This window comes from Stegostoma tigrinum, chromosome 40 (genome assembly GCF_030684315.1).
Source record: "Stegostoma tigrinum isolate sSteTig4 chromosome 40, sSteTig4.hap1, whole genome shotgun sequence".
Taxonomy (NCBI): domain Eukaryota; kingdom Metazoa; phylum Chordata; class Chondrichthyes; order Orectolobiformes; family Stegostomatidae; genus Stegostoma; species Stegostoma tigrinum.
In genome coordinates, this window is record NC_081393.1 from 15,862,786 (window position 1) to 15,890,509 (window position 27,724).

The 27,724-nt window shown below is 44.1% G+C and overlaps 2 protein-coding genes and 1 long non-coding RNA gene across 12 annotated transcripts in view; 1 reads left to right on the top strand and 2 right to left on the bottom strand.

Moving 5' to 3' along the window:
• Nucleotides 1-553, bottom strand: part of LOC132206659 (uncharacterized) — an 84,974-nt gene extending 84,421 nt beyond the window's left edge. The window contains exon 1 of the long non-coding RNA XR_009443085.1: nt 441-553. This is a non-coding gene — a long non-coding RNA (uncharacterized LOC132206659). The remainder of the gene's footprint in view (nt 1-440) is intronic.
• A 280-nt stretch (nt 554-833) lies between these two features.
• Nucleotides 834-26,039, top strand: LOC125448000 (FHF complex subunit HOOK interacting protein 2A-like). 3 transcript variants are annotated; one of them, XM_048522861.2, is made up of 17 exons: nt 834-929; nt 2,693-2,771; nt 6,472-6,641; nt 6,751-6,855; nt 7,642-7,764; nt 8,478-8,720; nt 9,581-9,777; nt 10,093-10,210; nt 11,407-11,483; nt 16,392-16,584; nt 18,160-18,323; nt 19,295-19,435; nt 20,643-20,733; nt 21,326-21,469; nt 23,022-23,162; nt 24,488-24,588; nt 25,238-26,038. In XM_048522861.2, the coding sequence occupies exons 3-17, from the start codon at nt 6,522-6,524 to the stop codon at nt 25,338-25,340; spliced, it is 2,061 nt and encodes a 686-aa protein (XP_048378818.1). In that variant the 5' UTR covers nt 834-929; nt 2,693-2,771; nt 6,472-6,521; the 3' UTR covers nt 25,341-26,038. The 3 variants fall into 3 exon arrangements, with proteins under 3 accessions (XP_048378818.1, XP_048378817.1, XP_048378816.2); XM_048522860.2 differs by lacking the exon at nt 834-929 and adding an exon at nt 1,489-1,875 and having other exon boundaries at nt 25,238-26,039; XM_048522859.2 differs by lacking the exon at nt 834-929 and adding an exon at nt 1,999-2,093.
• LOC125448002 (transcription factor IIIB 50 kDa subunit-like) overlaps nt 19,267-27,724 on the bottom strand; it is a 28,391-nt gene continuing 19,933 nt past the window's right edge. For all 8 annotated transcript variants that reach the window (XM_059641186.1, XM_059641187.1, XM_059641184.1 and 5 more), the window contains exon 5: nt 19,267-27,120. In XM_059641186.1, coding sequence (XP_059497169.1) covers nt 26,373-27,120 — 748 coding nt within the window. In that variant the 3' untranslated portion in view covers nt 19,267-26,372. The remainder of the gene's footprint in view (nt 27,121-27,724) is intronic.

Below are 27,724 nucleotides of genomic sequence, written 5' to 3' on the forward strand. Positions count from 1 at the left end.
ATGCATCTTAACCTTAAATAGTGCCTAAGGCGAAAAACTTCGCAAAACCTCGTCTAAAAAAATCTTTCACATTGTTGTTTGTCGTTTTGATAAGGCTTCAAACCTTGATGAGTTTATATGTGTAGTTTAAACGTTTAGCGGTCACACCTCAAACGTGAAGAGTCAGGACACGAACACTGAAGTTTCTTTGGTCGGACAGGATGCCATCTCGGGAACATTCTGCCAATAGATTCGCAGGATTCGCAACTTCTAAATGCAAATAACCAGAAGGAGACAATACACTCGGGGAGCTGCTCAAGTACAAATTCATTTTCGAATGGCTGCCACACCTAATTACAGTTGGTGGAGCTGTGGTTGTGGACAGCAGCCTTAAAGCAGAGCTACAAACCCCTAAAGCCACTTATACAGCAAAGATAGTCAAATCATTGTTAACATTTTACCGATAGTAGCGGTAGGTTGGATTGCTCGTGTTGCACAAATTACTAAAAATGAGATAACAAGGTGTAGAGCTGGATGAACACAGCAGGCCGAGCAGCATCAAAGGAGCAGGAAGGCTGACATTTCGGGTCTAGACCCTTGTTCAGAAAAGGGGGAGGGGAAGGGGATTCTGGAATAAATAGAGGGGGGAGGAGGCAGATAAAACAGTGTGGAGATAGTGGGAGGGTCCAGACCCGAAACGTCAGCTTTCATGTTCCTCTGATGCTGATTGGCCTGCTGTGTTCACCCAGCTTGTTATCTCAGATTCTCCTGCATCTGCAGCACCCATTATCACTAAAAATGAGAATTGTCTTTATTGCAACACTCTTAAATAAAGTTGGGCAATGAATGGTTAAAGATAATGGAAGAGTGGTGTTGCTCTGGCGGCTCAGAGATGTGGAAGGGGTTCTGAAAAGCCCTGTGATTCGCTGAAGACGAAAAGAAAATGACAGGTAATTCTGATTTAACGAGGCCATTTCTTGGTGACTTCTCGCTTCTCAGCAAGCAGATAATAACTGAGCCAGGATCTGATAAACTGCCTGAATGTCAAAGTCAGAATCAGGTTGTGGCCGATTGACATAATACTTCACATGAACCGATTGTCCCACAGGCCCGCTGAAGTTGCTCACAGAAAAGTACCACTGGAAAACCTCACCCCATCTAGAACCCACCCAGAGATCCCACCTCATCTGGAACCCAGTTGGAGACAGCACCTGCATCTAGAACCCACCCAGAGACTGCACCCTCATCTAGAGCCCAGCCAGAGATCCCAACCTCATGCAGAAACTACTGGGACACTGCACCCTCATTTATTACCCACTCAGAGACCTCATTTCCCTCCCTATGACCTCACCTTTTCATTCGAGACCATCTCCTGTTCGCCCCCCCCCCCCCCCGCCATGACCTAAAGCTGAGACCTCACCCCATGTCCCAAGAATGAACCGCCACCCCGAGACTTACCCGCGCCTGGAGATCTCAACGCTCCAAGCTGAGAACTCAACACCACCCTTCCACCAATTCCTACAGCCTAATGCCCCACTCCTACCCCCTGCCGACACAAACACAGAGTCCCTCCCATCCACATACTTCCAGCACGCCACTTACATCCAGACCCAAACACCGAAATATTCCCCACACACACAACACTCACCAACAAGCTCCACCCGACCCTCTCACAAAAACACTGGCAGACTGTCTGTCCCTCCCTCCTCTTAGTCCCGGGCCTCTTCCTCCTCCTCCTCTAGGGTCAGGGCTGACTGCGGGAGAGAGCCGGAGCCTGGAGTCCGGCACAGGACAGACCGGGCTGGGGAAGGAAGGAGTGAGTGAGTGGCAGAGGAAACCGGGCCCGGAGCGATGTTCAGTAAATTGACGGCCCTGCTACAGCAGGCTGTGGACACGGTGAGAGCGCGAGCGGCAGGCCCCGGGCTCAACCTGAGAGCCGAGGCCTCAATCCGGCCGCAGCTTCAACGGGATGGGGCAGAGAAATCGGAGGGAGTGCAGTTTCAGGGGTGAGGGTGGAGATGTCGGGGACCGAAATGACAGCTGTAATAGTGAAGAGGCAGTATCCCTATCTCTCAACCAGGAGATCCGGGTTCAAATCCCACCTTCCTCTAGAGGTGTGTAGTAAAATCGCTCAGCCAGTTGATGAGGAAAATATCTAAAGTGCTGTCTTGCGGGGGTGGGAGTAAGGTGTTTTTGGGGTGGTGGAGTGAGTGTGAGGCTGTGTTGTCTTGGGGGCTCTGGGTTTTATTTCCCATGGCTGTGAGGTCAGTCAGTACCCGTTCAGTGGTTGACAGTGCCGTCAGCCTACATTCCCTCCTCAGACAGACCCAGGGGTAGGACTAAAACTCAGCCTCTAGTCTGGGATCTCCCTGACCAGTGCAGCCCCAATTTCTTCCCTGCCTGAAGTATTTGAGCTACTGGAACGTGAGCTCCCTCTCTCTCCGAGTGGGCCATGACAGGTTTTCAATCAAGGCTCCCGGGTGGGGGAGAAGTGAAGTTGATCTTTCAGTGTCACGGCACTCCAGCTCCCATCGAACTTCCCCTTGGCAAATCCATCCTGGGTATATTCCTCGTGAATGTTGTCCACTCGGGCACCACCGAATTACTTGCATTGTTTTATCATGCAATAAACCGCTCAGTAATATAATTCATTATTTGTTGAAATAATTTTGCTGCGATAAGGGGACTGTTTTATTATATTCTTTCCTTAAAGGAGGAAGAGCCCATTCAGCTTCTCGACTCTTTCGTAAGCCACTGGAAAGGAATCACCAACTATTACATTGTAACGACAGGTATGTCCGGCTGCGCATTGCAGTTTAATGCCAGCCAGGTACTACAGCTAAATGTTAGTTTACAAAAGTGGAGTAGAATGTAAGTTGTCTGGTCCACTGTTACACAAAGCAAGAGAGCACTTTAAATTACAATACAGTGAAACATTGACAATATAAATTCACCTAGTCAGTTCTTGCATTGCACGATGCCTGTGTGTTGATTACTGTAAATTTGCAACTTAGATTGACAACTGCAGTTTTTTCTGGGAAAGGTGCTAGCTGTATGTAGTTCCTGTCTACTGTCCCTTCACTCCCTCTCTCGCAGGATGTGAATTATTAGTTTTACCTTATGGTGAAAGAGTCCAAGTTACTGTAGTAGCGTCCAACTTTTACAAGCCTAGTCTACTCTGGAGTAATTCAGCTGTTTCAGGAATGCAATCATCACTTGACTCTCAGGGCTCTCTCTTGGCATCAGCGGTCGCCTCTTGATTCTCCATTTTCAGTGCTGGTGCAGACTTGATGGGCCAAGGAGCCTTTTCCATAATGTGTGAATCTATTTATGAAACTTGCCAAGAAAACAGAGTTTAAGGATTGCCACCTTACTATGATGGAGAGGCTTTAGTGTTCCACTGATCCCAAGGGCTGTCAGGAGTTCTCAACTCATAGCTGGGCCACCCAAGATGGCAATGTCAGAGGGAGGAACCAGACAAAGCATGATCTGAAACAAGTCTGAAACACAGTTTCAGGCTGAAGATATGTGTGTGATGTTGAAAGCTGTGATGGCAGATGAAAACTACAGCAGATGCAGGGAGCTCCCCAGTCATCAAAGTTTCCTGGATCCCTCTATGGTCAAAGACCACGTGTTTGCTGATGTGCAGATGTAGTCCCATGTTAAATGATGTCCTGCACAAGGTGACTACCTTGAGAAGTTCAATTTAGCCCCCAACACAACAAAAACCCTGCAAAGATCAGCAAGTGGTGGATGGGGACACGAGTGTGAGATCAGCTAGTCCCTAGCTTCTCATTGAAGCATCTGACTCAATCATGTTTCCCTTGAAATGGGAACAGGTCAGAACTTTGGCAGCTCTCTTCAGAATCCATTCTGCTCATCCCACATGGGAAAGGGGCTAAAAAAGGTGCCCTAACAATAGTCTGTTGTATCATCAACCTGGCTAGAAAACTGTAACTAGTGGACTCACCTACGTACAGTCAGAAAATAAAAGTCAACTCAATCTCGGAATGTTTGAACCCTTATTGACCGTGAGCAAAACAATTGTCCAGAATGAAAATTGCCCTCAAATCTAGGCATGTAACTTCGATATCACTGCTCTGCAGGAGACTCAAAGAGCAGGCATAGGTAAGGGAAGAAGATGGTGGTCAACCTTTTTTTTTCCAGAGAGGGAAACCCAACATCCACCCAGGAAGCATGAATGCTTCCATATCTGGAATGAAATCATCACCTGACTCTCAGGGCTCTCTCTAGGCATCAACGGTCACCTCCTGACTCTCCATTTGCAGCGTCGATGCAGACTTGATGGGCCAAAGGGTCTTTTCTATATTGTATGAATCTATCTATGAAACTTGCCAAGAAAACGAGATTTAAAAGAAAAGCAACCTTAATTCTGATTTTGCCCTCATGGACTGATTGACTCCTCCCAAGGCCTCAATTACCATTCAAAAACTGCCATTTGCACGTACATCAGATCTCTTCCAGATTTGCCAGGAACAGTTCCCAGACACTGACCCCATTAAATAGCCAACTTTCTATTTAAACACAGTATTCTTTGCTGTGTCTGTTAAAATCTTTTTCATCAAGGCTCAGCCTGCAATCAGCCTCCATTCCTGGCCTCACAAACAAACTAAGCTTGTTAGCTCCATTATTTTCCTTTTACCCCAAGCTGTCCCAAAGTCATTGACAGCTCACAATTCAAAATTGAGAAAAGAACATCATAAAAATCATGGAAAATCAGTGAGGATTCTAACAACACCCACCACTTGACATTGTCTCGTCGATTTGACCAAGGCTTTTGACTCAATAAATCAGGAATTGCTAGGAAATACCCTATCTAAGGCCACCTGTCCAGTGAAATTCATCAATATTCTCTTGTCGTCTTTGCCATGACAAAATGTCGGCAATGGTACTCTCTTACAGTAATATGATGGAATTCTTTGAGGTCAAGCAGGGATATCTCATCACCCCCTCCCTATTTTTCACCTTCATCTTGTCAAATACAAGCTTTGCAGTGGTGTGGATATTCACTGCAGGATAGAGTGAAGCCTTTTCAACCCCAAACAGCAGAAATCCAAGAAGAAATTGCCACCAACCTCGCTTGTGGAACTTCATTATGTGGGTGACAATGTCATCTCTGCTGTCCCGGAGAATCTCAAGAGAATCTTCAAGTCTTGTTTAATGCCTTCATGGAAGCAGACCACTACCTCAGGAAGAGCAAATCCTTTACCAACCCATCCAAGATCACGTTTTGGTCCATTCCTACATTAAGATCAATGAAGAAATCTTCCCAAACATGGAACAGTTACGGGGTTCTACCTCTTATTGAAATCTGACATTGATGTGGAGATTCAATATTGGATGCAACATTAGTGCTGACCTTGGACACCTAAGGATGAGAGTCTTCGACTCCCATGACATCCGTGCTGATATTAAGATCCTTGTGTTTAAGTCAGTCATCCTTCCGACTCTTCTAGATGGCTCCAAAACTTGGACTACATACAGACATCACATGAATGCTGTATGAAACAGATTCTCCACATTGGCTGGGAAGACAGGCATCCTGGCACCAGCATCCTTGAAATAACCAGCACTAACAGCAAGGTCATGGTCATCCGAAATCAATTCCACTGGACTGGCCATGTGCACGGTTTGCCTGAGTTCCAAGTACCAAAGCAAATCTCTGCCTGGCCCAAAGAAAGCACTTGAATGACAAAGGAAACATTTCAAAGACCACCCTCAAGAAATGCAACATAGGTGTCAACATATGACAGACTCTGGTCCAGAAGGAATAAAGGAAAGTTACTGGAAAAGCTCAGGAGGTCTGGCAGCATCTATGGAGAGATATCAGAGTTAATGCTAGTTCAGAAGATTCTGACTCAGAGGAAACTCCTGTATGAAGGGACACAGTTCTTTGAGAACACCCACCAGCAAGAGGAAGTACAGAAAAGGAACACCCTGTCAACAGTCTGAAGTCCAAGGACCAATTCCTTGTCCCAGAAACATCCACCAAATGTGTGGTCAGAGATGTGGCTCTATGATTGGGCTTCAAAGCCACACAACAGCCCACACAGCCCATGACCAGTGACAGAATTTCCAAGGTGGACAATCATTATCATCAGCGAGTGATTGCCAAAGGTGGCTCTTGTAGTTATGGATAGCGATGGGACAGGCTCTGGTTTTCCTTCCAACACTTGGCTGACGAGGAATCTCTCCTACCCTCACATGTTGTTTACATGTATTGGAAGGATTTGCAAATCTTCCTTGACAAACAAGACCTGGTGGGGCTTACCAAATCTCATTTTACCTCATTCTGACTTCCAAAGTAGCCCAGAGTTCACAACCATACAAACTCATTGGCTTTTAACACCGAGTAACGGGACCGGAGCGATGGGTTTGATTGGGAAAATTAAGGGACTGGTCTCAGCTGTACTGAACTGTTCCCAGGATCTTAGCCTGATGGAAATGTTGTTTGGCCATTGTGCTTTACAGATGAAACACTGCCGGTAAAACAGACGGACATCCCCTGGCGCCTGAGGCAGATGGTGGACATTCTCGTTTATGAGGAGAAGCAGATGGAAAGAGGCGAGACAGGGCCATGTATGGAGTATCTTTTACAGCACAAGATATTGGAGACACTCTGCACGCTGGCCAAGGCTGGGGTAAGGAAAGCAGGTTTTTGGGGATGGGGAGGGCTTACGTGAACCATTGAGAAAGCCCAAGCTGTGCTCTAATGATGAATGACTTGTCTGACTGTGTGTGTTTCTGCAGTATCCCCCTGGCATGAAACAACAAGTTCTAGTCCTCCTGACCAAATTGTTGGGGCAGATTCAGCAGCCATTGCTCCCTCACATCAACGTGCACCGTCCTGTGCAGGTAGGTATATTGCTTTCCAGGTGTGCTGCCACCCTTCTCTTTTGTGTTTCCTCCCTTTTCTCTGCCTGCTTACCCTGCAAAAGTCGTGCAGTTGCCTGCCCTCTTGCTGTGCAAGGCTTCAGGCCTACTCTTACTTCAAGCCCCATCTTTCATATTTAATTAGAACCCCTGTGATCAGCCAACTCAATGCAGAGAGTTATTCTGCCCAACCCTGTATGGCTTAGAATACCACACGGTGTTTTTATCCAGCAGGGAAGCCTGTCTCTATTCATAGAATTCTTGCAGTGTGGAGGTAGACTATTGACTCCACACCGACACTTCGAAGAGCAACTCTTCTAGATCCACCCCTTTACCCTGTCCCTACAGCCCTGCATTTCTCATGTCTAATCCACCAAAGCTGCACATTCTTTGGACTGTGAGAGCCAAGGGGAGCACCCAGAGGAAACCCATGCAGACACAGGGAGAATGTGCAAACTGTACATAAACAATTGCCCTGGGTCCCTGATACTGTGAGGCACTACGTTGCTCCAGAGGAAATTCCTGAGAATGTTGGAATACAAAGAGGGAATGCAGGAAGTGCTCTGCACCAATCCCCCAACAGCAAGAACAAACAAACTTTCGGTAGTTTGTCAAGCATGCCCACAATGCTCACTATTCATGTTGTGAAGCTTGGATTGGTTCTGTCTGTAAAGATGACTGAGTGTAGTTTTAAATAGTGGATACACCTTGACACTTGTGTAGCACCCAAGGATGACAGTGCCTGTGTTGTTTCTATTGTGCTGTTAGAAGTTAATTCATTTGTGTGGCGAGGGCCTTGGATCCAAAATGGAAAAGGAGGAAGTGCAGTTTCTTACCACGGTGTGTGCAAAACTCAGCCAAGATCCCTACCTAATCAACTTCTTCATTGAGGTAGGTACAGGTTAGACACCAAATCACAGTGGCCTGTCACTAATGTGTGAACTGAATGTAACTTTAATGCACTTGGAGCTACAGATTTGATGGTTTAGCAGCATTGGATGCCTTTAGTTGGTGGCTTTAGCAGTGAGTCTGACGTAGTGCAAAAGTACACTTTACCTTTAGTCCATAACTGTGCTGGCTTTCATAAGAGTGCAGGAATACTGAGGGACATGAGTTCATTCAAAATTCTCCCTCAGCCATCTGTCCTCGTTACTCATGCAGTGGGCAGATTGATACCTTCCACAACATATCGCAAGTCAGCTGTTTAAATTATTTTGGATTTTGATCCTACGAAGAGCGCAGGACATTTGGATTCACAGCCAGTGCAAACAGACGTTCCCACTCCATCTTTTGGATATGATATTAAACTGTGTGTAACCTCAACAGGTTGCAAAAACTCTTCTAATACTATTCTGAGGAAGAGCAGGGGACTTCTCAGAGTCCAGGCCCTCAGTCGATATTACAACATCAGAGATTACCAGATGATTTTTGTACTGCTGTTTCCGTGAGTTTGCTGTGCACATTTTAGTTGCTGCCTTACCTGAATTACCTTACCAAAAGGCCTTTGCTAGGTTTAAACAGTTTGGGACATCTTGTGGTCGTGAAGTGAAATATTGAATTGCAAGTCTTCCTTTTTTTTTCTTAAGTGATCTCTACATTTTCAGAAAAAGAATTCTGCTGATTCCAGAAAATTGTTACCCTGCTCCTTTGGGAAGAGCGAAGGACAGCCAAAGGATGCTGTCAGGACAGGAACGCCGCTATCCAGCTTGGCCACAGGGATTAGCCCATTACACTCTGACCAGTCTCCTGTGACAAGCATACCTTTCGCAAGCATCAAGCCTGATGGGAAAGATGGTCAGCCTGACAAGAGCCTGATTAATGCCCTACTGACCCTGACTGCAAGTGAGGTACTGCCCATCATTGTTGCATACAGCAGACAGGGATATTGTGGAAGCAAGAGATTGAACATGGGGGCTGGGGGTTGGGGATCACAAGACTGGGAGAGTTAGACAGAGCGACAATTCATTTCGGTTGTTTTCTGCAAATGCCATTTTCAAAATAATAACGTCATTCACACTCCTATCAGTGTACTGAGAACTGATTTGAAAAGTTGCATGAAAACTACCTTTTGTTTCTCCTGATTAACTAGGATGAAATCGTTGGAGAGTTCTGATCCCCAAGTTACCAACAATGTCAACCCTTCAAGATCTTTCACAGGTCTTTTCAAAAATTCCATATTTATTTTTAATGTAATCTTTTTTCTGATGGGAACAGCCACAGTCTCTTCAGTAAATCCTGATAGCTGTAATCTCTCTGCACCGGCATCATTCTAGTAAATCCTTTTAGGACTTTCTCCAGTGCCCCTCTACCCTTTTCAGAAGGATGGAGGCAAGGGTTGTGCACAGTAAGTATGATCTAATCAAGGTCCAGTACCAATCAGGAGGTTCTTTTGTGGGCACAAGTAATAGCCTCAGGTATGCACATCACTGTGGATATAGCTTTGTTATAAGACAACTTTGAAGCAAATTTTGGCTGCTACATTCTGTGGTTATTTTTATATTTCTGATAAACATTCAATTCGTGTGCTGAAAACTTTCTTGGTAAATGTGTTTTTGATCTGCCAGCACTGGTGAAAAGGATGTAATGATAGCATGACATTGCTATCGAAAGTTTGCTCAGGAGAGGGTTTTATAATCGTGCAAGATTACAGATGTAACATTTTAAATCTATCATAGAATTTTATTCCATTTACTTTCTCTGTGTTTAGAAAAATCAATTTGCATTGAAGGCCTGCGAAGGCTTGCTCCTGTTGGCCACATTACCAGAGGAGGGGACAGCACGGTACATGGTGGAAAGCACAATGCTGCGTCAGACACTGGCAGACAAGCTGTCATACCTTTACAGGCAGATACCGGACACTGTTGACCCTGGACAAATTGAATTGCTGGGAAGAGTTGACTGGCGGTATGCAAAACTATTCCAGTTCACAAAATGAGGAAATCAAGCAGAAACAGTCATACTTGCTTAGCTTCTGATTGAAATTGCTCAAAGAATTGCTCTGAATTATTCCCGAAGTTCAGTTATTTATTGATGGGGGTAGGACAAAATATGGGATTTGGGACTAGACTGGATTGCTCTTTCAAAGAGGAAGCACAGGCATTGCAGCCTGAATGACCTGCTCCTGTGACAGATTTTTTTTGGTTCTGTCATAAGCCTACTCTTGACAAGGGTTCTTTCAGATGTCCTGATGCTAGGCTGTGGTTTGCTTTGCACACGCAGGTCACATTATGCTGCCAGTAATGTGGAAGATGCAGAGTCATTTCCAGGCAAAGGAGCTGTGACGTTTTTCTTCTCGTGGCTGGACTACTGTAATCAACTGGTGAAGGAAGCCCATGAGGTAGGCTGCTCTCAGCAGATGTGGAAGGAGGCATATTCAGCTTTTATGTTCACAAGAAGAAGTGAATATTGTGCTTAGGGACACTGATCCATAATCTACATGCGCTAGTTCACTAAGCCTAACACTGCAGATCATAGCAATGACTGATGGATCTCTTCCAGCAGTGCGGGCATTTGAGCAGGAGCCAGACACTCACTCACAAGGAGGGAGAATATGTTAACAGATGGTGTCCCAGCTCCAAGCAAATATTAATATTTTAAATAGTTATGTTAGTCAGAAGGCCACTGTCTCCAGTCAGGTTTTGTGAACTAGTTATCTCAAATGGGATTAGGGCAAGGTAAAGGAGTTCAGATTGTATTTGGATTGGGGTTTAATGCTGTAGGAAAAGAGCTGACAGTGCATCAGCAACCTGCTTTCAACAGTTATGGAGAGTCAGATGAAGTGTTCATGACAACACAGTTTAATGGAGAGAACGGTCTGCCAATAATGTCAGAGAGAATCTGCCTTCTCGTTTGAAATAATTCTGACTTCCAAAAATGTGTTGAGGTACATCACCTCTACAGTCATTTGGAAAATTGGTGAAAATGAACAATTTACCCACTGTAAGATGTGGAGTTAGTTCCAGGAATAATGAACTTCAGTTAGAAGTTACACTAGAGAAGTTAGGGCAGTTTTCCTTGGAGAAAAGAAAGCTGAGAGGACATTTGACATGGTTCTTCAAAATGATTAGGATTCTGGTCATAGGAAAGAGGAGAAAACTATTTGTGAAAGGCTCAAGAATGACAGGGCAGAGGTTGAAAATGATTCGTAAAAGAAGCAAAAGCAACATGAAGAAAAATATTTTCTCACAGCAAGTGATAAAGGGGTAGAACACACTGCCCTTGAGGCATATTCAATCAAAGCTTTCATTACATGGGACTGTTACCTGAAAAGGAAGGATGTGCATGATTACAGGGAGAATGATACAAAGTGAACTGGTCTCAGCTTTGAGGATAAGCTTAGGCCTCCTGTCTACGATTCAGTGTTGCAGAAATTCTGACTGTGAGCTTGGTGATTCACAAACAACCCTGTCATCAATTAATTTATGAACAAGCCTCCCTGGCTGACAGGCCCTGTACTGTGATGTACTCAGTGCTAGCCTCTGCCTATGTCCTGGGTCAATTAGTCACACTTCCATTTCCTCTTGCATGCCCCAGGTAACTGCTGCTGCTGTGGCCCAGGAAATCAGGAAACGTTTCTTTGTCACAGTCTTGGAGCCACAATTGGAGCAGGTGTAAGTAGTTGTTACTCTCTTCTTGAAAAATGTGAGCCATGAAACTAAGCATTTCCACCTGCTGTGAGACACTGTAGCTGGTCATAGATTCATACCGCGCAGTAACGGCCCTTCAGCTCATCGAGTCTGCACCGACATAACTCCCATTAAAAGTGTGCTCTTCCCAATTTCCTGCTTTTATCCCACATCCTTGAAATGTTATGATATTTGAAGTACTCATCCAGATATTTTTTAAAGGTTGTAATGTTTCCAGCCTCCACTACCTTCCCAGGCAGTGCGTTCCATATTCCCACCATCCGCTGAGTGAAAAAGGTTTTCCTCAAATTCCCTCTAAATCTCCTGCCCCTTACCGTAAAACAATGCCCTCTCGTGATTGACCCCTCAACCAAGGGAAACAGCTGCTCTCTATTCGCCCTCTCCATATCCCTCATAATTCTGTACAACTCAGTCACATCCTCTTCAGTCTTCTCTGCTCTAAAGGAACTAATCCAAGCCTTCCTACTCTGTCCTTATAGCTCAATTTCTCCAACATCCTGGTGGACTTCCTCAGTACCCTCTCTACTGCTAATGTATCTTTCCTGTAGCAAGATGATCAGAACTGCACACAGTACTCCAATTGTGGTCTGACCAACACTCTGTACAACTCCAATGTTACCTCCTTGCTCTTACTCTCTATAGCATGATTGATGAAAGCAAGTGTCACATAGGCCTTCTTTACTATCCTATTCAAGTGCTCTGCTGACTTCAGGGATCTGTGAATAATTACCCCAAGATCCCTCTGTCCCTCTCAGCTATCCAGTGTCCTGTTGTTCATTAAATACTCCCTCACCTTGTTTTCCTTCCAAAGTGCATCATCTCACACTTCTTAGGGTTAAATACCATTTGCCATTGGTGTATCCATCAAACCAACCCATCTGTATCTTCCTGTAACCTACAGCCATCCTTTTTGCTATTAACCACTCTGCCAATCCAGGTGTCATTTGCAAATTTGCTTAACATTGCCCCCACATTTTCATCTATATCACTGTGTATATAACAAACAATAAGGGTCCAAGTACTGATCGTTGTAATACACTGCTGGACATCAACCTCCAGTCATTCAAACAGTCTTCTACCACTACACTTTGTGCCCTATTCATAAGCCAGTTTCTGATCCATCACGCTAAGTTCCCCTCAATTCCATTCTTCAACTCTCTCAATCAGTATCCGATGTGGGATCTTGTCAAAAGCCTTGCTAAAATCCAGATAAACTTCATCAACTGAACTTCTGTCAGCCACACAATTGATCATGTTTTCAAAAAATTCTCACAAATTTGTTCGTGTGACCACCCTCTGACAAAACTATTGCTGACTATGCCTAATTAACCCATGTATTTCCAAGTGGGTATTAATTCGCTCCTTCAGAATTTTCTCCAATAGTTTCCCTACCACTGATGAGAGACTCATCAGTTTGTAATTTCCTGGTTACCCTCTACTACCCCTTTTTAAAAAGTACAGCCACGTTAGCTCTCCTTCAGGCCTCTGGCACTTCCCCTATGGCCAGCGAGGGATTAAAAAAAGTGTCAGATCTCCTGCAATTTCTTGCCTTGCCTCCCAGAAGCCTGGGATAAAATTCATCTAGACCAGGGATCTGTCTGTTTTTAAGCCCCACAGAGCCTCCAATACTTTCCCATTTCCTATATCAAACTGTGAAAGTTCCTCACAGTCCCTTTTCCTGAATTCCATACCTACATTCTCCTTTTCCAGAGTTAAGACTGAAGAGAAGCATTCATTCAACACCCTTGCAGCATCCTGTGCTTCACACCCAGGATGCTCCCTTGGTCCCTTCTCTTTCCCTGATTAGCCTTTTTCCTTCAATGTCGTTATGAAATATCTTGGGATTCTCACTAATCCTGTTTGCAAGTCCTTGCTCGTGCCATTTTTGCTCTTCTAATTGCTTTCTTAAATTCCCTCCTGCACTTTTTGTATTTCTATAGGGCTGCAGCTGAATTGCTCCCTTTGGACTTGCTAAAAGCCCTACTCCTCTTTTTTATCCAATCCTGAATTGTCTGAGACATCCAGAATTTTCTGAACTTATTATTCCTATACAATGGTACGTGTTGGACCCGTACCCTCTCTAGCTCCTTTTTGAATGCTTCCATTGCTACGCTACAGACCTCCCCCCAAGCAGCTGCTCCCAGTCACCTGTGACCAGATCCTGCTTTATTTTAATAAAATCCACCTTCCCGAATCCAAAGTCATCTTTTGCAGGCCATCTTCTTCCTTGTCCAGAACAAATCTGAACTGTACTGTGTTGTGGTAGCTATCGCCTAAATATTCCCCCACTATCATCTTGAATACTCTGCACTATTCCTTGTTGGGCCTTCTACATATCGAAACAAAAAGCTGTCCTGGAGACCTTTCAAGAAATCCGACCCCTCCAAACCCCTAATATTATGACTGTCCTGATTTGTGTTGGGAAAGTTGAAATCCCTTAATATAATTACCTAATTAGTACTCTCTCACACCTCTGTGAACTGCCTACATATTTGCTCCTATATTTCCTGCTGACTCTTTGGAGGTCTATGCTGCCCCATTAACATTACTTAGTTTGACCCACATAGCCTTGTTTGTGGACTCGTCCGAGATATCATCTCTCCTTATTGCAATAATTGACTCCTTAATTAATAGTGCTGCACCACCACCCTTTTTGCACCCTCCTCTGTGTCTCAAAAAGATCCTTTACCCTGGAATGTTGAGTTACCAGTCCATCCCTTCCCTCAACCATGTTTCTGTGATGGCAACAAGATCGTACTTCCATGCGTCATTCCACACCATTAACTCATCAATGTTACCTATTACACACCTGGCATGAAAAATAAAGACCATACTCTCTTGACACTCAAGGTAGATGAATTTGCAATGACTTGCTTCCTTTTTTGTTTCTGTTTCACTGTCTCCACTCTCCCGGCCAGACTTGTTTAAACTCCTCCAAGTTGCCCTAGCAAACCTCCCTACAAGGATTTTGGTCCCAATGTAGTTCAGATGCAGACCATCTGGGTTGTACATGTCCCAGCTTTCCCAAAAATGGTCCCAGTGATCCAGGAATCTAAAACCCTCCCTTTTGCATCAATTCCTGAGCCACACATTCATCTCTCCTATTTTCCTAATTCTAAACTTGTAGCACTGGGAGTAATCCAGAGATTACAACCATTGAGGTCCTGCTTTTTAATCTATTGCCTAGCTGCCTGAATTCTTAATGCAAGACCTCATTCCTCACTTTGCCGATATCATCAGTGCTACCATGCTTCACCCTCCACTTTCAGGATGCCTTGCAGCTGTTCAGTGACATTCCTAACTCTGGCACCAGGGAGGCAACACACCATCCTGGAGTCACCTCTTTGACTGCAGAAATGCCTGTCTGCTCCCCGGCTAAAGAATTCCCTCTCACTGTTGCTCTTCCTTTCTTCTTCCTCCCCTCCCTGTAGCGTCAAGTGGCTTGTGGTGCCAGCAGCTTGGCTCTGACTATACTCGTTCAAGGTACCAGTACTTTTATTGGCTTCCAGAATGGAACACTGGTTCGTGAGTGGGACTCCAGGTGACTCCTGCAGCACCTCCTGTTCTTTCTTGACTGTATAGTGGTCACCTATTTCCCTCTTTCCTCTAGATCCTTGATCTGCAGTGTGATCACCTCTATGAACATGCTCTCCGTTTAATTCTCAGCATTGGGGATTCACCACAGTGTCTCCAACCTTTGCTCAAACTCCGAGATCCTGAGCTCCAGCTTTTGCAGCTGGGAGCACTTCCTGCACATGTGGTCATCAAAGACATGGGAACATCAGGACTCCCCACATAGGACAAGTTGCACATTCCACTCAGCTGGCCCCTCCTGACATCACTTAAACTTACAATTAATGCCTTAGACTAGAATTATTAGACTTATTTTGTTGGATTTCCGACAGGGTCACTAAGGTTATGAAAAAGTTAACTGTAACTAAGTTCCCACTCCTCTAAAACTGTAGGGTAAGAAAGGCTTAACTAGCAAAAGGTGCTCTCTTTATCAGGTGTGACTTTGGAACTCCCTTTTTTTCCCCACAAAATTCCCATGAGCAAATCCGTCTTGAGTTGTTTCACTCCCTCCGTCTGCATAGTGTGATCAATTATAAAAAACTGATTTACCAATTCCAATCACTCCTTATGTTACCGAAGGCACTGACAGTGGATCTTGTTGCCCTTATAAAATGGTGATAAATGGCTTTCTCGAGCTGCTGCAGTCCATGCGGTGTGGCTACACCAACACTGCTTTTTGGGAGAGAATTCCAGGACTTTTATCCAGCACCAATGAAGAAAGAGCTATATATTTCCAAGTTAGCATGGTGGGTGGCTTCATGAAGATGCTGTCCGAGGAGCCTTGGTGAATTCCTGCAGTACATCATGTGGATGATACATACTGCTAACACTGCAGCAGTGGTGGAGGATGTGAATTTTGAATATGGTGGATTGGATGCCATTCAAATGAATTATTTTGTCCTGGATTGTGTTGAGTGTATTGAGTCTGTTGAGTGTGGTTTGAACTGCACTCATGCAGGCAAATGGGGAGTATTCCATCACACTCCTGATTTATGCATTGTCAGTGGTGGACAGAGTTTAGAGAATCAGGAGGTGAGTTCCTCGTCACAAAATTCCTAGCCTGTCCTGCTGTTGCGGCTATGTTGTTTATGTGGCTGGTCTAGTTCATTTTTGAATCATATAAACCCCCATGGGTTTATTCAGTTCTAAGGCTTAGTACACCAAATGTTGTGCTCAAAATTTGCTGAAATAAAGAGCTGAACTTGTCCCTCTTCAGTAGAAAGTGCTGTGTGGATCAGTCTTTATTGCAGTTCTGGTGTAATTATTTGACTATTGCATGGTCTTCTCTGTCCTCTGCAGGTCTGAGGTGGGAATTCTCTTGTCCACTGCACTGCTTATGGGAGTTGTGACTCACATCACATCGTCCCGGTTGCTGGATGAACTTGTTTTCTTTTTGCTGGGAGATGAGAGAGAGGCAGAGATCCTCACACAACCAGCCTGCCACAAGCTGCGTTCTCTGCTGATAGAACGCTGCAACCATCTATCTGATGAGGTGAGATTGCAGCTCACTTGGGTGGGGGTGGTCAATTAGCCAATGGATAGATGTCACAGGTTAGTGCACTGAGGTCGGCATGGAATGGTTTAGAGCATTAAAAAAAAGAAACAAAGGTATGTCATAAAATAAGTTTGTGGCTGATCCAACATTCCTATGTCCACTTTCTTGCCTTTTTCCCCAAAACCCTTGATTCTCTACTGATTAAGAATCAATCTAGCTTTAAGTCTATCTCGCCTTAAAGATATACAACAACTCTGTCCCACAGCTCTCTCTGACGAGAATCTCCATAGATTTACAACCACCAGAGAAAAGAAATTTCTCCTCGCCTCAGTTTTAAATGGGCAATCCCTTATTTTGGCTGATTTGTCATTTCTCACATCCACTTTACTCCATTTTTGCTGTAATCCTTGATTCCCCTTCTGATCAAGAAACTATCTCGGCCTTAAAAATACTCAAGGACTCTTGACCCCACAGCTGTCTGTTGCCAGGAGTTCCAAAGACACTCAATCCACTGGGGGAAGGAATTTTTCCTCATCTCAATCTTTATTCTGAGACCCTCTGGTCCTAGACTCTCCCATGAGAGGAACCAATCCTCTTTGCGTTTAGAGGCAATAGGAACTGCAGATGCTGGAGAATCCGAGATAACAAGGTGTAGAGCTGGATGAACACGACAGACCAAGCAGCATTTTAGGAGCAGGAAAGCTGACATTTCAGGCCTAGACCCTTTATCAGAAAAAAAAGGGTCTCTTAGCGTTTACACTGTCAAGCTCCTTAAGAAACCTATATGTATCTCATTCTTCTGAACCCCAGTGAGTACAGCTTTAACCTATTTAACCTTTGCTCATGAAACAATCCCTCCAAACTGGGCATCATCCTTGTGGATTTTCCATGAACTGTCTCCAATGACGTATATTTCCTCAAATAAGGGGACCAAAACTGCTTTCAATATTCCAGATATGGTCTCGAGCACTTTTTACAGTTACTGACAGATAGCACCTTCAAACCCATGACTACTTCCTCTCGAAGGACAAGGGCAGCAGATATATGGGAACACCATCACCTTCAAGTTCCCTTCCAAGCTACTCACCATCCCAACTTGGAAATATATTATTGTTCCTTCACTGTCACTTGGTCAAAATCCTGGAATTCCCTCCCTAATGGAATTGTGGGTCAACCCATTGCAGGTGGACTACGGCAATTCAAGAATGCAGCTCACCATCACCTTCTCAAGGGCAACAAGGGACAGGCAATAAATGTTGATCAGCCAGTGACAGCGACATCCCATAATGTACATATAAAAAAATCCCTACTCTTATACTCCAATCCCCTTGAAATTAAGGCCAACATTTCCTTAGCCTTCCTGATTTAGCCTCACACACTCATCCAGTTTCGATTAAAGATTAGTCAGTTGTTCAACTGAGAACTTCAATGAGATACATGCTGAATATAGTGTCTGAGCTGGGCAGTCTTGCCTCTGGCCTTATCTCAGTTTGATATTTTAAAATATATTGTGATATTCATTGTGAATTTGCGGCTATGTGAGTGAGCTGCCTGCTTTCTGCTTTCCCATAGATCAGTATAGCCACACTGAGATTCTTCGAACAGCTCTTACAGAAACCTCAGGAACATATAATTTATAACCTCGTGCTACGGAACCTGATAGGCCGCTGCTACATTGGAAACAATACTGGATACGAGGAAAGAGCTGCAGAGAATGAACAGCTGGATGAGACAGAGTAAGGGGATTCAAGTTGACTTGACATTGCACTGTGGCTTCAGTGATGGTGTGACGTTTGGGTGGATTTTAACCAGTTTGCTTCCTTGGCAAAACTTCTGGGTCTAAGCTAGGTGACTCACTTCAGTTTGTCCTCTTGTTTTTTGTTTATTGCTTTTCCCTTTTTGAACTGCAAATGTTGGAGCTTTGGGAATAGTTGCTGTTAGTGCTGAAATCAACTCTAATACTTGGCATGTGAGATAGATGAACAGGAATGTGAATATAAACATCACATACGGTCCACAAGGTTTTGTCATATAAACCTAAGTGGCCCCATAAAGATGAGAAGCTTGGACGGAAGATACTTGGTATACTGAACAATACAGTGATTCTTCTTGTCAATCAACTCCCATTGTCTAATTAGGGACATACTAATACAGAGTGAGGCAGTTTTAAAATGTGATTTCCTCAACCTGGGCCAGGATTAGGACCGCGTTGGACAATAGCCATAAATGGTGGCAGTAGGGGGCCACTCCCCAAATCAGTTCATTCAGGTGTCAGATTGCAGATTTTAGTTACAGTGCCTGTCCTGTGTTGTTACATTTTGCATTTTAGCAGCGAACAGTGCCCATAAATCATCACATTTCAGGCTTGGTGCTGATTTCTCTACAGGGCTGAACAATTTTTATTTATTTAATTGTGGAATATCAGTATTGTCCTCAAGGAGGTGGTGGTGAGAAATCATGTGACTATTGGGTCATCTCAGAGGATAACTGAGGATCATCCACATTGGTACGCATCTAGATTCATGTACAGGCCAGCTTTCCTTCCCCAGCTAGTGAGGCCACATTTGAAGATTATCCATGCATTATTAGTTCAGTAAAATCATCACTATCCTGTGCTACCCTCTCATGGTGGAACGGAATAATGTCATTGAAGGTGATCCATTGGGCCAGACACAGAGGTAAAACTCCATTCCTTTTATTTTTCTAGAGAATTTGAAGAAGATCCTTTCTTCACTGACATATACACAGGCAGCAGATTCCCTGCATCTGATTGGCTTGTTGCACCAGCAGCAATGCAAAAGACAACAAAGGCTGACGGGAAACCAGAGGTTAACAGAATTGTCAACAGGTGAGTGCCAGATCTCATTTTCTAGCTCGCAAAACATGAGGGCTGGATCTCGGCTTCCGGCTCTGAACATGAGTGTCAAGTCATACAGCATGGAAACAGAACATTCGGTCCAACCTATTCATGTCAACCAGATAATCTAAACTGAGCTTAGTCCCATTTGCTAGCATTTGGCCCTAAATCCTTCCCGTTCATGTACCCTTCCTACATCTCTTTGTTCGGCAACACTCCTCAGGACCCTACCTTTAGTTTTATAAGTTCTGCCCTGATGCACCACCTCACATTTATCTTACTAAACTCCATCTGCCATTCCTCAGCCCATTGGCCCATCCGTCCCTCAAGTAGATGCTCACGCATAACTCATTCCAGGGTATTTATTGTTCTCTATATAAACCATTGCTGATGCCCTCAATTAGTTTCCAATCTGTAACTCACTCCAGGGTATCTGTTATTCTATATAAAAACACCCCAAATTCCTCAAATACATTCCAGACTGTAACCCACTCCCCAGCCTTGGTTATTCTATGCATATTGTTTGTAATTGTTTCTCTGTGCTGTTGTGTGTTCAATCTTAATTGTATATCTGTGGTCACTTGTGTTGGAAAAAGGACAGAATATCATCCTAGAAACTATGGGTCAATACTAGAGCAGTGTGACCTTGGACAATAGTCAGATAGGACTCGTCCCAAAACACCAAAAGAAATGACTAGCATCTTTCATGAGTACCCGACACTTCAAAGTACTTTGCAGCCATGAATAAAGTAGCTTTGAAATGCAATGTATTGTTTAAAATATGGCAGTCAACTGATGTCAAACAAACTCCTACAATTAGCAATGTAAAAATGAGCAGATAAGCTGCCTGTGTGAGGTTGACTAAATGCTAAATATTAGTTTGGATGCCAAGAAAAACTCCCCTGGTCCTCTTTGAAGTAATGAGAATCTTCTATGTCAATGTGGGAGGGTTGGTAGGCCCTTGTTTTTAATGTCTCATCTCCAGACTGCGCCTCCAACCATGTAGCACTCCCTCAGTGTTGCACACAGAGTGTCAGCCTGAAGTGAAACTTGAACCCGCAACCTTTTGACTTTAAGGCAACAGATCTGCTCACTTAGCAACAGCTAACTGTGAACGGGAAAGACTGAGAAGCAAAGATCCAAGCCTTCGGAACTGGTTGCCTTGCAAGGATTTAGCTTGTGTGTGTTTGTGTTCCAGCTTTTTGTGTCTCGTTCCTGATACAGTGAAAACCTCTCACCTTGTAGCAGGCTGTGGATACGACACGTACCTTGTGGATGCACATCGAATGGTAAGCCAACTGTTTGCCTTGCTGGTGTATAAAAATGGTATCTGTTCTGTACAATTGAAGTTTCCCTGCAGCCTTCTACAAATAATTAAGAATTAAAATTTGTTCCCAATGTCTAAAACAAAATGCTGGGATTACATCCTCCATCTTTGGGTTAAGGTTTGGGTTGGAAATGGTAGTTCTGAGATATAGGTCACATTCTAACAGCAGGGAGGAAACTTGATCTTTTCTGTAGCAAGAGATAGCAAAGTGTGGAGCTGGATGAACACAGCAGGCCAAGCAGCGTCAGAGGTGCAGGAAGGCTGACGTTTCGGGCCCAGACCCTTCTTCAGATTCTCCAGCATCTGCCGTTCCTACTATTTTCTGTAACATTGTTGGTACAGCCTATCCTAGTTACAGTACCACTTAAAACAGTGCAGCACCCCATGCAGGCTTGCCTGGTTATGCTGTGTATTCATGTTGCCATAACTCTTGGTAAACCTCAATGGTCACTGAGCAATTTACAAGTTATGCTTATGAAAGCCTTAAGCATATGGTTCCAAAGATATGATGGACCCTGCTGTGGTAGGCTATGTTCCTGTCCTGTGTTCTTTAGTTCCAGGGTTGCTGTGTCAATGCCAAGGAATGGAAGTGGCCACTTTCCCGCAGCAATTTGGAAAGCTGTGACCCAGGCGGGGTATTTTACGAAGGTGATTTCCTGAAAGTCCTGTTTGACAGAATGGCACAGATCTTGCATCAGGTAACTATCAGCTGAAAGGGACAGCAGAATTTCAGATAATTGATTATCAGATGCTATCAAATGATGGCTTGCTTATTTCCTGGCTGTGAATCAATGCACAACCCATTCCAGATAAGATTCTATAGCAGGGTCAGCTGTGGCTCAGTGGATTGCATTTCAACTCAATGAAGGGGTCATGGATTCAGGCCCAACTCCAGAGACTTAGGCATAAGGTCTAGTCTGATGCTCTGCAGTACTGAGGGACAGCCATACAGCTGTCAAAATTCTCTCACTGAAGGGAGTGTTTCACTGTCAGAGATCAGAGCTGAGTGCACTGCACTGCCAAATGCTGTTACGGGGGAATGCTGTACTGTTGGCGAGTCAGTTCTGAGGGACTGCTACACTATCAGAAGGTCAGTAGCAAAAGATTGGGGCACTGTGGGAGCACTGCAATGTCTCAGTGTCATTGCTGGGTAGTGCTGCACTATCAAAAAGATTGCTCTGTCAGAGGGTCAGTACTGAGGGAACACAACTATAACAAAAACTGTACCGAGCGAGTGCTGATTTGTTAGAGATGCTATCTTTCATGAAGCATTAAACCCCTGAAGCACTATCTGCCCTCTGGTGGGTTTAGGAGACCCAAATCGCTAATTAAAGAGGACAGGTCAATAATGATTCCTTGAGATTTAAAGAAGTCATAAGGGCATATGTTTTACACAGAGGGTAGCTCGCACGTGGTATGAATTACCTGATGAAGTGGTGGATATGGGTACAATTACAACATTTAAAAGACATTTGAAATTGTACATGAATAGGAAAGGTTTGGAGGGATGTGGGCCAGGAGCAGGCAGGTAAGACTAATTTAGTTTAGGATGATGTTCAGCATGGACAAATTGGACCAAAGGATTTGTTTCCATGCTGTGTGACTCTAATAACCAGAATTAGATTATCTGGCCTTTGAGAAGATTTGTAGCTTGTGATGTGGACGACGTTGTAGACCTGCTGGACAAGCCAATGACGCGTTGACTATGTTACCTAGCAGGGTGACAAAACACATCACCTCAGTGAGCAAGTCTACAACCTTGGATTATCTGGCTATTACCTCATTGCTTTTGATGCACCAGATCAATTTTCATGTTTCCATCGACTATAACTACACTTTATTGACTGTTAAGCATTTTGGGATACCTCGGAAGTCATTAAAGCTGCTATAGAAATGCAATTTCTCTTCCCTCAGAAGATGGATACCTTTCCCAAAGATGTAGGAGGGCTAGAGGTTTCCCTCAATTTTTACTGATCAAGAACAACAACTCACATTTGTACAAAAACAAAGTTGCTGGAAAACTCAGCAGGTCTGGCAGCATCTGTGAAGGAGAAAACAGAGTTAACGTTTTGGGTTTAGTGACCCTTCCTCAGAAGTGACATTTGTCAATTGCCTTAACATTAAAGAAAACATATCCCAAGTGCCTCATAAAGACCATGAAAAACTTGCACCTAATGAAATAATTTTCTGTATTCAACTAAACAGTACTGATTGCATCCATTAATTTGATCTCAATATTTTCTCTTTCAGCCTTACGACCTGAATTTGCAAGTCACATCTGTGATATCGAAAGTAGCACTTTTCCCTCATCCTCACCTCCATGAGTATTTGCTGGATCCATACATTAACCTCTCCCCTAGCTGCAGATCTCTCTTCTCTATCATTGTCCGAGTGAGTACTCTTGTCTTGATGTCACCTCAGTACTTTGTTCCAATCAACCAGTCATTAGCATCCAGGATGTGCTGAAGGTTAGATAAGTAGGCAGCTGTTAACACTATACAGACTGAAGTTACAAATCCGAGTGAGCAGGATAGTACAGTTGGAGACACATTGGGGCTAACAGCCCAGGGTCACAAGTTCATGGCAAAAGGAACAAATATCCATGCTTTATTATGTAACGACCCAATTGGATCCCTGGCCTGTCACCTCTATAGGGTCCGGCCTGGTCATGACTTCAAAATCACTTGAAGTTCTTGACTTCGTGAGACATTAAACTGAAGTCCTTTCTACCCTCTTGTGGATAGAAACAATCCCACATCTCCAAGGGGAAAGATTTTTCTGGTGCTCTCGCCAATAATTCTTTTAACTGGCATTTAAAGACAGATTATCTGGCCATAATCTTAAAATACAACCTTCTCAGGACAATAAATGCCAACCTCATCACGTGCTGAGAATGGCATCGGGTGCTATCTTGTAATAATAACTGAGATTAAAATGGCATGGTATCTGTGTTGGGGACACAGGTTCAATCCCATCCTCGGGTGACTGTCTGTAATGAGTTTGCATGATCTCCCTGTGTCAGCGTGGGTTTCTTCCCACAGTTTAAAGTTGTGCAGGCTAGGTGGATCGACCATGCTAAATTGCCCATAGTGACCAGGAATGTGGGCTGGGTGGGTTAGCTTTGGGAAATGCAATATTGTAATGACAGTTTGCTTCTGGTGGGACTCTCTTTTAAGGGTCAATGTGGACTCGATGGGCCAAATGGCCTGTTTGCACACTGTAAGGATTCTATGATCCAGAAAGACATCTGTGACTAAGTGGTAACACTACTAGACGAGCTGTCTAAACAATGCTCTGGAGAGACAAGTTCAAATCCTTTCGCAGCAGCTTGGGGATTTTAAATGCTGGGGAATAATAAATCTGCAGTTAAAATGATAATATTATTATTTATGATTACGAAATCTATTTTGAAATCTACACATCATTACCTGACCAGACCAGACCAGTCCAGCCTAGCCTATAGGATACCAGTTCCACAGCAATATGTTTGACTCTTAACTGCCCTCCAAAATAGTTAGCAAGCCACGTGGCTGTTTAGTAAAAGTACTGTTGGTGTACCAATACTGTGTGAACTTCAGCAATTGAAGAACATGGCTCACCACCACGTTCTCAAAATCACTAAATGCTCACAATCACCACAGTGACCTTGAAAGAAAATAAGTTACCCAATCCGATTGATTCCTGTAATGGAACTGCCCATTCTCTGCTTGTCTCAGGTAATCGGAGATCTCATGCAGAAAATCCAGAGAATCCCACAGTTTCCCTCCAAGCTACTGCTAGTCAGAAGACAGCTGATGGGATTGGAACCAGAAAATGTGTAAGTGACATGGAATTATTCTGCATGTTCTTAATATTTAGGAACTTCAGCCATTGCATGTTCGTATGTTTAGCTGTATCAAAGACAAGCTTTGTCAAACTAGATATTTTTGTACACTTTGATGTACTGAATTTATGAATCTTCTAAAGCTAGCTTCCAAGTACAGGTGGCAATATAGAATGTTGGCCATTATTTCAAAGGGAACGGAGTGGACACAGTGGAACATTTTTCTAAAACTATACAAGACATTCATCACACCACAACTAGAATACTAAGCAAAGTCTGGAGGAGATTCATTAGGCTGGTCCCAGGTAAGGAGGGATTTTCCATTCCTACTCCACTTCTCCTCAGTCTGCAAATCCACATCCCCATTCTGAAACTCTCACTCTGCAAGCCCAATTCCTACTGACTCAATTCAGTGTCAAAGCTTCAGCCCTCCTCCAGCTGTCCTCTCAGGATAAAACCCCAAATTCGGCTTGACCTCTGCACGACACCTTTCGGCAGATTTACACACTCACTTGCTTTATCAGGATGAACTAGAGGGTGTTACAAGAGCAGAGGACAGCATTGTTTACTTTTGTGATTATTCATCTTTGCCACCTTATTTACACGTTCAATTAAATTGATTTTTGATTTGCTAATTTTGCAGGGTGGATCACACCACAATTCTGAAGGGTGTCATTGTCCTGGAGGAGTTCTGTAAGGAGTTGGCTGCAATTTCATTTGTTAAATACCCATCTGAACCAGATTAAGACTGGCTACCTAGCTCTTTCTGCCTATTACTGAGGAGACCATTGAAATGGAACGGGACACGTTTTCAGAAAACAGACTCACAACACATCTCTCTTCTATTTAATCTTTTTAAGTTCAGCTGTGTGTGATCATCTGCTGGTGAATTTACAACACGTTTTTCTCGTCATCTTCGGAGTCCCACCTTAAACTTGAACTAGGGGATTACCTGTTCCTCCTGCCAGCAGGATCCAATTCAATTATAGACTCCTGTTAACAGGACAAGTCACTCTTCGAACAGAAGTGGTACCTCTGATCACACTTGCCTTCTCTCCCTGTCCATTCCTGTCACCTCCAGCCATGCACCACTTCTGCTTTTCACTTGACCGTGACTCAGGACATGTGAGGTACAAGATTTTGTTGTTGTTGCTTTGAAATATTTAATGGGGTGAAATACTTTGACATTTCTAAGGTTAACATGGCTGTGCAACTCTCAGTTGTAAATATGTCTGATGATGAGCAAATCACATGAATATACCTTGGCGTTTTGATGTCTTATTGTTTGTTGATAGACTCAAACAAGGAGGAAAAAGTGGATGTGTTTTAAAATAAGCTGCTTGATGTATAGAGAATGATCCTTGTGTTAGAGGGGAGATGTGGGGAATGGTGTAAGCTTGTAGAGCATGTCAGTGACAATGCAATAAAAATGTTATTTTGTGATTAAAATACAAGAGATTGAATGTTTGTGCTCCTGAATTAAATAGTTTAGAAGCTGTGCTGAAATGGGAACACAGTTCCATTTTGTGGGGAGCGTGGGGGGCTGTTGCACCAATGAAGGTGCACTCCTTCGGATGAATGTTGTTAACCTGCAGTGCCATTGGAAATTTAATATCTACTTTACTGATACCACATTGCACAATGCACTGAACTCTAATCAGTCTAATTTATAGTTTTCAGTTAGCGTGGGGATGATAGTTTCTTCTTCCTTCAGCGCAGAGACTCTGCATCGGACAAGACGAGGCTCTGTTTCTCTACAACAAGCACTTGGTGAATGATCAAAGGATGGCACGTGCTGCCTTGAAGGCTGCCACTTCCTCGGGCGTCCTCAAGTACTGCTCAATTTCACTGTCAGATATCTCCTCCTCTCCAGTGGTTGGCTCAGTGTGGAGGCTGGCCTCTGCTTCTGGGCATGCCTTTTTCCTCTTCCTTTGGTTGAGGCACGGAGGGAGGAAGACTGGTGTTATGCACGTCTGCCTTGACACCTTGTCTCCTGCATGCTCCGCAAGGGAGGACACTGACTTCCTACCATCCCCATCCGTGCTCCCACCCTCAGCACCCCCACCCATTTCAGTTTGTTTGCTCAGGTCTGACTGCACATTTGTGTTGTCTGCCCATGCAAGGCTCAGCGTCTGCTTGAGTAACAGGGTACGGTGGCGGAGAATATCATCAGTGTACTTCACCACAGTCTTAGCATCAAGCTGCTGTGGTACCAGCCAGGCAAGCTGTGATGCCAGCCTGACCAGAATATCAAGCATCTCCTTCACCCGCTGAGAGGCAGGTGGTGGCTGCCTGACTCCCACTAGCTTGCAGAACCTTCCCAGGCTGCACTTCAGACGGTGTCCAGGCAGCAGTGACTGCCAGGCCAGGTAAGCTGCTGCCGTGATAATAGGCACTGGGTGTCTTCCAGTCACCAGCCAAGTCTCACTGGCCAGCTCCACAAGCTGCATGGCACGTTCCACCACCTTTTCTTTATTCTCCAGAAACTGGGATGGGATTGATGCAGAATTCTGGAACAAATTAAAACTATAGAGAGACAAAAATAAAACTGAATTAGAGTCACATTCTGAGAGAAAATCAACTGGATACACCTTATACACAGCAACAGCATGCTCAGAGATGTTCAGTTTAGTTTTCCTGATTTCGTTACTGCCTTGTTCCAAACAAAGACAACAGCTGAATTTCAGAGGGGAAGGTGATTGCTCTCAATAGCAAAGCTGCATCTGATTATGACATCAAGAAGCCACCATGGGGAGCTGTTTGAGGTTCAAGCTTGCACAAAGCAAGATTGCTCCGGCTGTTGGAGGTCAACCATCTCAGGCCCAGGAAGTGCAACAGTAATTTCTTAGTGAGTGTTCAAAACTCAACCATTTTCAATTACTTCATCTACAATTTTGCATCCGCCATAAGATTAGGGGTGGCATGTTCACTGGTGATTACTTAGCAACATTCATGACTCCACAGATGCTGAAGCAATCTATCTCCCAATGCAGCAACTCCTGGGCAAAATCCAGGCTCAGGCCAATATGTGGCAAGTAGTATTAGCACTACATAAGTGCTGGGTAATAACAATGTCAAACAAGAGAAAATTTAACCATTTCCCCTTGACATTCAACTACATCACCATCAC

Excerpts from the sequence above, each read along its gene's own strand:
- LOC125448000 (XM_048522859.2), top strand. The coding sequence starts at position 2,013 with ATGACAGCTGTAATAGTGAAGAGGCAGTATCCCTATCTCTCAACCAGG. Across the intron at positions 7,765-8,477 it reads TAATCAACTTCTTCATTGAG|AAAAAGAATTCTGCTGATTC; the intron begins GTAGGTACAGGT and ends CTACATTTTCAG. Across the intron at positions 20,734-21,325 it reads TTGTGGATGCACATCGAATG|TTCCAGGGTTGCTGTGTCAA; the intron begins GTAAGCCAACTG and ends TGTGTTCTTTAG.